The 9,473-nt window shown below is 43.1% G+C and overlaps 1 protein-coding gene across 2 annotated transcripts; it reads right to left on the reverse strand.

The window, feature by feature from the left end:
• Positions 1–2,986: 2,986 nt before the first annotated feature.
• On the reverse strand, positions 2,987–7,919 carry LOC123157324 (protein REVEILLE 6). Of its 2 annotated transcripts, none has more exons than XM_044575582.1 (9): positions 7,419–7,919; positions 6,607–6,664; positions 6,213–6,336; positions 5,951–6,112; positions 5,758–5,868; positions 5,453–5,562; positions 4,804–4,863; positions 3,478–3,572; positions 2,987–3,392 (listed from the first exon to the last, which is right to left on the reverse strand). In XM_044575582.1, the coding sequence occupies exons 1-9, from the start codon at positions 7,697–7,699 to the stop codon at positions 3,377–3,379; spliced, it is 1,017 nt and encodes a 338-aa protein (XP_044431517.1). In that variant the 5' UTR covers positions 7,700–7,919; the 3' UTR covers positions 2,987–3,376. The 2 variants fall into 2 exon arrangements, with proteins under 2 accessions (XP_044431517.1, XP_044431516.1); XM_044575581.1 differs by having other exon boundaries at positions 5,951–6,121; positions 7,419–7,906.
• Between the last annotated feature and the right edge of the window lie 1,554 nt (positions 7,920–9,473).

Here is a 9,473-nt window from a genome sequence, read left to right on the forward strand (position 1 = left end):
GTGAGATTGCGCACATGCACTGGGAGCTCCTGAACGACGCATGGCGTACCACGTAAGCCGGCCCAGAAACACGCAGGGTATATATAGCGCAAAAAACCTTCCAAACAAGTTGCTCCCGTGAGGTTTAGAGCATGCACGGTTTTTAAATACGGTGCACCGTGCCTAACCACTAGATTGATTACATCGCGAAACTTTTATGAGCAACTGTACCCGCACTATTTCCTAAACACACATTTTAGAAAAAACATGATTCTTATTCAAAAAAATCATGAATTACGAAAAAGTTTATTTATTCAAAAAAGATCACAAATTAGGAAAAAATCAGTTATTCAAACAAGTTAAAGATTTTTTAAAAAGTTCATCAGTTTTAAAAAGTCCAAAAAATTGAAAAAAGATCATACATTTTGAAAAAGTTCATCAATTTTGAAATAAAGTTCATCGATCTTCAAAACAAGTTCACACATTTGAAAAAAAGTTCATCAAACTTGAAAAATAGTCATCAAACTTGACAAAAAGTTCATTGATTTGAAAAATGTTCATCGATTTGAAAAAATAAAAAAATCATCGATTTAAAATAAAGTTCACGGATTTGGAGAAAAACATTCAGAAATTTGAAAACAAAAATTCACTCACTTCGCAGAAAAGTAGAAAGAAAGAAAAAAATGAAATGAAATGCGAAAATCCGCATCTAAGCCCAGGCTCAGATGCTCCCGCTAAGAAAAAAATTCAAAACAAATACTAGAAAAATTCAAAAAAAAACATTTTTTGTGTGTAGTAGATAATGTGTTGCGTGAGGTCCGCTGCAAATTGCAACTCATTTGGACATTTGAGCAGCTCTCGGCAAAAAAGACAAATCAGGTCAAAACAGTTCATGAACAATAAACTTTTTTACAGACCTCAATTTTGTCTTTTTTGCCGAGAGATGCTCAAATATCCAAATGAGTTGAATTTTGCAGCGAACCTCACGCATCAAATTATCTACCATACAAAAAAAATTGGAACTTTTTGAATTTTCTAGTATTTGTTTTGATTTTTTTCATCGGCGCGGGTGCAGCTGAGCCCGGGAGCCAAATTGGCCTTCTCAATGAAATGCAAAACTGAACAAAACTGTTTTTGAGAAATGAGAAAAAAAGGTTTAAAAGGCTCTAAGTAAACATGAACAGGTGGGTTGGTCGAATGGTTAGAAAACTGCTGCTTAAGGCGTCGTTTAGGATTTGCTGCATGCATTGCCTGACAATTTTCATATTATTCATGTCTCTGTTTTCATATTTGCCGAATTAATACATAAAGAGACCAAGACGGAAGAGGACGAATAGCAACAAGTTTCCTCCAGCGGCCTTGAAATAAAGCACATCGCTAAAGTTGACCTCCGGTCTACTGCCTAATGACTAAAATTTTGTGTTTTCTTTACCTTGGCCCGACCAGCTTTTTGTTTAAAACTGCGCCACGGGCAGCAGCCGGCCTACATTCACTCAGTTAGTGTGCAATTATGGAGAGCGGAGTGGCGGGCTCCGACATAGAAAAAGACAAATGAGAATAAATGTATTTTATACTAAACATTTATATTCTTGTATAGTTTAATCTACGATGTTATAGTCTTAACGAGTATAATTTACCTAGTTAGCATGGTTAACCACGTAACATCAGTGATAAATATTAGTTATAGTGTTACATATCTGTTGCATTGCTGCAATTTTAATAAAAATAACCCCATCAATTATTTTCAATTACTAAATAAACTATAGTGTGAATTATGTGTTGTGTGTGTGAGTGTTTATGTATATTTTATATCTTTTAGTGCCATGGTAGAGATATCTGAAACATACAGTCAAACAAAAATCTTAACAACGATTTCTAGTATGATGATGTATTCATAATTGTAGAATATACTAGAGTACTAAGTTGAACCATTAGCATTGATTATTGACCGGTTTTTTCAGGGTCAAATGTGTGTTGCAAGTTCTGGTCAGTTTAATAATAACTTGACACTATGTGTATGTTTTATACTTTATATTAAAATAACATCAGTTAATAGAGTTACCGATGGACATATAAATAACATCACTTGATACTTTATATTAAAAACGACCCTGAGTAAAAAAATGATGGGAAAACTAGCAACTACTGGCTCAAAAAGAAAAAACCATTTATTATAGGACAAAAATTATTGAAAAATAATTTTATGAAATAATAAAATTTACAAAATTTCATTTTAAAAATTCATTGATTTTAAATAGTGTTCAGAATTTAGAAAATATTTAAAAAATTTAAGAAATGTTCATACTGATTAAAAATAAAAAATACATGGAACTAAAAGGTTCATGAAATTTTAAAAATACAAGTTCTTTACAAAATCATATATTTAATTAATAGTTCACGTATTTAAAACATTGTTTATTAATTAGAATAAGAATCATGTAGCAAAAAGATGTTCATGGAAGAAAAATAGAAAAAAAGGATAGTTGGGTCAACCCAATACGCAGAGCCCTGTGCGTTACAACGACACGTGCAGGTCGGTGTGCCTTCTCATGCAGAAAACATTGACATTTATAACTTGGGCCATGTTCGTGGTATTTTTATGTCTGTTCTCCGTCAAACTCCTGCCTGCTAAACGGTGCCTCAACCTGGATTTTACAGTGACACCTCCAGAGCCGACAAGCTCCTCGGAAGTCAGAGCCACCCTAGAAGAACAATCAACGCTATGGAGCACGGAGCAACAACTTGTTTAACAGACAAAAGCTACAGATTTCAGGATGCACCGGAACTCGGCACAAGGAAAATCAAAGCATCAAACACCGGCAACACGAAACAAGCAGCACACAGGTGACACACAGGTGAACTAGTATATGAGCACGCCCAGGATGAAGCTCAAACGCTGTCTGATCAATGACTGTAGAGAAGTTTAAAAATTCACAGTATGTCAAGGAAGATGCACATTTCAGAACTCATATTGCATAGCACCAGGGTGCACATCATTACATTGTAGTGGAGAATACACCCAGCTTGATTATTATTCAGCTTATTTATTTGCCTTGATCGAATACTCGCAGTTTGTTATCTCAAACGTTTACACAATAACACATATGTACATCCACGAGAGCGCATACTTATCGGTGTATACATACAAGAACCATCTTGAGCTATGCCCCACCCTAGGGAAAAGAATTGCTTGAGCACACAAAACTGGCTATCTACACCAACTTGATGAGCAACACTAGCCTAGGGTTAGAGCACCATTTCGGAAACTGTACAAATGTCACTGCCCCAACCAACATTCATAAATAGCCAGACTAGACGCCGACAGGACCAGTACAAGGAGAACACAAGCGTCTCTCCGAAACAACTGAACCTTCTATGACGAATGGCTGATGCTCGCTCACTCACTCGTTACCCTGGAAAACGTAAATGGTCGCTGTTGAGATGCAGTACATTTTCAGGCCACAAGCATATGAACATGGAAAGAGACTGAATTCTTACATGGATGGGAGATGGCTACTCTGGGACCCGAGATTTTCCATGCCTTCAGGTTTATTTTCGTCTCCACCAGAACCATACGACGAGAGCAACTGCCTCTGCAATCAAAAGAAGGTAAATCGGACGGGCTTTCAGAACAATACACTGGAACAAATCAAGCAATGAAATGAATTAATTTGCATAGTTGTGTGCAAAATACATGCAATGCCGCTTATCAACACGGCTAATATGTACCAGGGGTTATCTTTGAAGACCACAAAATTGCGTCTTTGCAGGGTTGTTTAGGGAATAATTGTTTCATATATCATTTCTATGGTCAACGCATCATTACAGTTTAATGAAGATCAATGATCGCTCAGGAGTGTAATGCTTGAAAAAGATGGATACAGTTCAAATTCCATCAGATAGTCCGGGGGCAGAGATAATCAAAGCGTGCTAGGGCACTGTAGCTACCTGATGTGCTTCCATAGCACTAACAGACTTACTATGAACATATATATCAATATATCAAAGATGTTTATCAAAAATACATTTTTCCCACTAATAAGATGAACACTGGCAGCCCATAAAATTAACTATAACTAGTTGACCTTTTGAAAAAATTTCCCTAGCAAAAACATGGAACAAATGTTTTTAAGTGGTCGTTATACGGTACCATATTGATGAAATAAATTTGTGGCGCCTCTGTAAAGAGAGAAGAACAGAATGCGCTTCTCCTGTGTAGGCCTCAGAGAGAGGCGAGAGGGTGGGGTTGGGCTGGGCTGAGCTTTGCATCGTCTTCTTTCTTTTTCTTTTTCTTTTTTCATTTTGTGCTATAAGGCAAAGTTTTTTGCGCCTTTTTTCAATGTGTTTGCAAAGGGTCATAGACTTATACTAGGTTAGGAGTGTGCAGCGATTTAATTTGCTAGTGGCTCTGAGTCAACCTGCAGTCACACTAAGTCTTGTGATCTAATTTGTTGCCATACACCACAACTGTCATAAAGTTATGAAGGAGTTGGGTTGCCACAAAATGCATCACACATTTAAAACCTTAAACAAGATTTCAGCACACTGTGGATTGTCAGAGACCCATGACTTCAAAATCAGAATACCTAAGAAGGGGGTAAATCCATTTACATTATTGTTGTGAAGCATAAAGTGGAATTTTAGGGTGTCCTAGGAAGGAATATGACGTAACCTGACAATGCTAAAAATATCTGAAAACACAACTATCACAATAATCATTGCACTGGATCGAAGTATGGTGTGGTCAAGCACAAAGATAGTATGCAAGGACGAAGAAGCATTAGAACATCAATATAAGATGAAGAAAGAAGAAACAAAACTTACATGGGCCTCAAATTCTGGGTTAATCAAGTTCATGGATAGATTTCGCATGAGCAGTAGTACCTGTAGATTAGTCACTTCAACAGATCAATATTCATTGCAAGTGAAAAGGAGAAGTTTGTGTGTGAAAAATACAGATAAGGATATGATAGTAATAAAATGCATGAACTCCAAGTCATGAATGGATAACGATGAAATGCAGTACAAGGAAATTTAACAAAACTAGAAGGAATGAGAGCATCAGGACCAAGGACTGTTTATTAAATGCAAAATGTAGGTGATCCTTCTTCGTAACTCGCACATATCTATTCTAACACATCACTGCAAGATTTTACAAACTCTACAAAACATTGTAACTTCTAATTTTTATTCTAATAACAGTGCTGGATAAGAGAATTATGACAAAACATTCAGAAACTATCTCTCCTATGACCATTGTTAATCAAAAGGCATGACTTTTTAGTCTTCTTTGGTAGTCAAACAAATATTTATACACGAAAACTATAGCCAAGACTACAGCCTAAACTAGCAAAAAGGAGTGGCAATTTGCCAGACACATACAGGAATTAGTTCCATTGAAATGGGAAAGCTAATATAATGGTGAAACAACAAAACTGTTATAATAAAAAAAAAGGCCTTAGAGCAAACATACCGTTTCCACATCAATAGGATCCATTGCCTTTAACCTCTGCAAATGTCCAGTTGTATCTGGATCGAATACACTTCCCAGGAAGTTGTATACCTGGGAAAAATCTGGCATAGCTGCACGTGTAACCAGGGAGCAGCAGAATTAAGAATACAGTGAGAAATAGAATCGATCTCACAGAGATTCTCTAGCTTAAGGTAATGTTTAAATAAGAAAAATATATCATACATTCCATAGTAGGTAAGAACTAAGCTGATGGCCTAGATAACAGTTGCGAGGATGGATTTGCTCGGCCTAAAGAGGAAACTTACCCCGCATCTGTGGCAGCACGTTTTCTTGTTCAACTGCTTCAGAGGTTGGCCACATTCCAGATTGGCTCTCTATACTGCTAGAGCAGTTATTTGTGGCAATGGCACTTGTAACTGCCAAACATGTGAAACTTCAGTACTTTCTTCATAAATCGTTAGTCTTCAATCGGCATTATGACAATAGTGAATAACAGACCTTGTGTAGGTTGAACAAGAGCATTGTCCCAGGAAGGCACCACGGCATTTGCATTTGTGCTTGGTACAACCATAGATGCATCCATAGACACATTAACACTATCTTGATCCCTCGGAGGAGGGGGAGGAGGAGCAGGTTGTTGTGATAAAACAGCTTGGGATGCTACAGGGGCTAAACAAATTTTAGTTAGCAAGCGCTGAAGTGCTGAAGTAGAAACAGTTCACGCTGGAGACTAGAAAGTATAAACATGAACGGTAAGTACCAGTTTTAGAGGCCTTCTGCGGATATGGATGGGCTGCCTTACGCTTCGGCCGAGGCGGTGGTAAATGTTCGCCTGTACCGTTCTTTTGAACCTTCAAAAAGTACTTCTGTGCATGGCTCCTTATCTGTTACAGAAATTGCGCAGTGTGCCAAGAAGGTTTAGCACGCCAACTTTTTTTTTTCCTGATATTGTGATTTTAAACAATACAGGAGCGCGGCTTTTGTAATGAGACTCAACTTGTTTCACTAGTATAACCTGAGTGCACCAAAAGTTGAACAATTTGCTTATATAATAATGTGTGGTACACTAAATAAGGCTTGGCCAGCATTATTCAAATTTTTCTCAGTTAGCATTTGCAAGGAGTTGTAGATACTAAGATAGCTACCAACTATACCTGTATCACAGTTTTCGAGCCAACAAATGCTTCTATCTTTTTCCAATCACGATCAAACCTATAATAACAGACAAAAAGAAAGAGGTGAATCCCTTTATAGTAATACTGTCAGTTGCATACTCGCCACCTATAACTAATATAAATGTATAGCTGAACCCCTTGTCAAAATCACTTCCTTTTTCCCCCTCTCTTCCAAGCTGCAGGCAGATGGGCACCATGTGCTCCAATCAAGACCCAAAAGTATACAATCCCGGTGATACATCAGTTGGACATGAATCCTAACTTGCAAAAATTTCAATTAAACCTCCCCCAATGCCTTGAAACAAACATCGAATAAATAAAACACATCTGCCTTTTGTTAGTATGCACGCCCTCTGCTGCCCCTGAACCGAGCGCCAAATGCTTAATTGCTTATACCACATTTCAGCCAGAAAGCGAATCAAATCATAATCCAAGACTCTATGAAGAACCCAAAATGCTAGGCGTGGATGGAGAGTGCCTGGGGCCAGTTATAACGGATTCTGCAAGAATCTCACCCAATCCAGTAAGCCCGGCAGGCAATACCAATTAGGAATCGGCACGCTCGGCTCCACCCAAGATATACAGAGCATCTAAAACAAAAAAAAATCACATTTCGTGGGGCGGACGCGGAGACCGAATCCACCGGGACACGAGCGGCGCGGACAAAACAAAAGCCGGCGAGCACCGGCAGGGATCCGGCCGGCGCCGGCAGGCTTTACGGACCCAAGGCAATAGCAGGCACGAGGAGGGAGGGCGGGATGGATTGGGAGGAGGGCAGGGGGGCAACTCACAGCTGCAGCGCCTCGAGGAACTTGTCGTGCTCGGGCTCGGTCCAGCTCTCCCGGGACTTGGTGATGGTGTAGGGCTTCCTGACCTTCATCCTGGCGTCCTCCGCGGCCGCCGCGTCCGCCGGCACGGCCATCGGCGGCCCCGCGGCCACCGCCACCTGCTGCTGCTGCTCCTTCCCCTTCCCGCCTTTTCCGCCTCCCCCTCCCCCTCCGTCCCCGCCGCCCCCTCCCACGGCGGCCGCCGCGGCCTCAAGCGGCTTGGGCGCGGTGCTCATGGACACCATCCGACGGCAGACTCTCTCCGCTGACCGACCGACCGACTGCAGGCCTGTGGGCTGTGGTAGGTGCGCCGCGGGAGCTAGGGTTTCCGCCTCCGACTCCTCTCTCTCTCTCTCTCTCACTGGTGCGCCTGCGTGTGGCCTGGCTGCTTGGGGAAGGGAATGGCCTGGGTCTGGATTCTGGAGTGGCTCGGGTCGGGCCGCTCGCCTTTTCTTTTCTTCTTTCCGGTGTGGTGTGGTGCGCGCGCGCGCGCGTGTCAGGGCCGAAAGATGGTCCTGTGCGGCTGCGGGCGGGCGGGCGGGCGGGCGGACGTCTCTGGGCGCTTCGCCCGGCGTCCGGACGCCCGTGGCCACAAGCGTGGCCGGCCGGCCATGATGCGGTTCGCGCGCGCCGATGCGACCCACGTGGGCGTGTGCGGCCGCCGGGGGAGCGCCGCCCGGACCGGCCCCGGAAAGCCAGTTGGATTCGCTCCTCTTTTATTCCACTGGCAGTGTACGCGCCACGCGCCCACATTTTCTAACTCGTAGTAGTATCTTATTCTAACAGGTAAAAAATTTCTCAAAAAAACACAGGTCAAAAATATTTGCTCCCTCGGCCCCAAAATATAAGAGCATTTTTAATACTGACGGAGTAAAAACTTGTCCCTCCAAACCCCTTTCCCCCTTGCTACTTCGGCGGTTTCTGTCTCAATCTTTTGTGGGGGAGTTTCTCTTTGCCGAAACCAAAATAAACAATTTTTATTTCGAATCAGACTTGAAAGAACGACCCAAATCTGATTGGGGCTATTTTTAATGCGTTGGGCCGAAGCACGTCGCGGTGCACCTGATAGTCACATCTACTGGCTTTTGTGCTCCAGTTTTGCCTCTATCCTCTCACGTCCCCCTCATGCGTCGCTTGAGGCTCGGGAGCAGTACAAGTGTTGGGGTTGAGGCTGCCCGGTTCTTCGCACGGTGGTAGAGGGCGCCTCAACTCTTGAAGGCCAATAGGTGTAGTTGTTGTGAATTTGGGATTAATAAGCAGGTTACTCACATATGCAGCGCCTCGAGGAACCTATCGTGCTCGGGCTCGGTCCAGCTCTCGCGGGACTTGGTGATGGTGTAGGGCTTCCTGACCTTCCTGTCCCCCACCGGCCTGGGCGGCGCTGCGCCGATCAACGCCATCCGCCGGAGCAGAGACTCCTGTTCCAGGTCGGAGTTGCGGCCATGACTTCCGCCCACCTCGGCGACAACCACGACGCTCTGCTTCGTCTTTAGCTGCATTGGGTGGAGTGGCATAGTCGATGAGAACTAAGGGGACGGGCGGGGTCCCTCCCTTGTTGTGTTCTTTTGGGGCGGGCGCGGTGCGTGCATGCAGTTTGTCCGAGGGGCTAGAAGCGAAGCCAATGGGCATGTTAATAAGTAGGCGGATGGAGCCTTCTTCCTCCATGCTGCTGCTGGTGTGTTGGGTCATACGCTTCGCGCTCCCGATGATGATGATGACGACGACGACAACTACGATGATGCCTTTCTCTTCCTCGCCGCGCACGCAACACTGCGTGCATGTCCCTCGGCGGAGCGCTGCCTGGGCCGACCTCCAAAAAAGGTTGCCGAGCTTCGCTCCACGGCGGCTGCAAGGGATCGCCCGGACGAACGGCTTATGATATATGAGTGTCACGCGAGTGTGGAGTTTCTGCCAAGTCCATGACGTCCATGGCCGAACGGGGAGCAACAGCATGCCATCCGGTGCCTACAGTGACATGGGGCTAACAAACTTCCTGCTTTTCATGTGCTTATTAAGAGC

This window comes from Triticum aestivum, chromosome 7B (genome assembly GCF_018294505.1).
Source record: "Triticum aestivum cultivar Chinese Spring chromosome 7B, IWGSC CS RefSeq v2.1, whole genome shotgun sequence".
Classification (NCBI taxonomy): Eukaryota; Viridiplantae; Streptophyta; class Magnoliopsida; order Poales; family Poaceae; genus Triticum; species Triticum aestivum.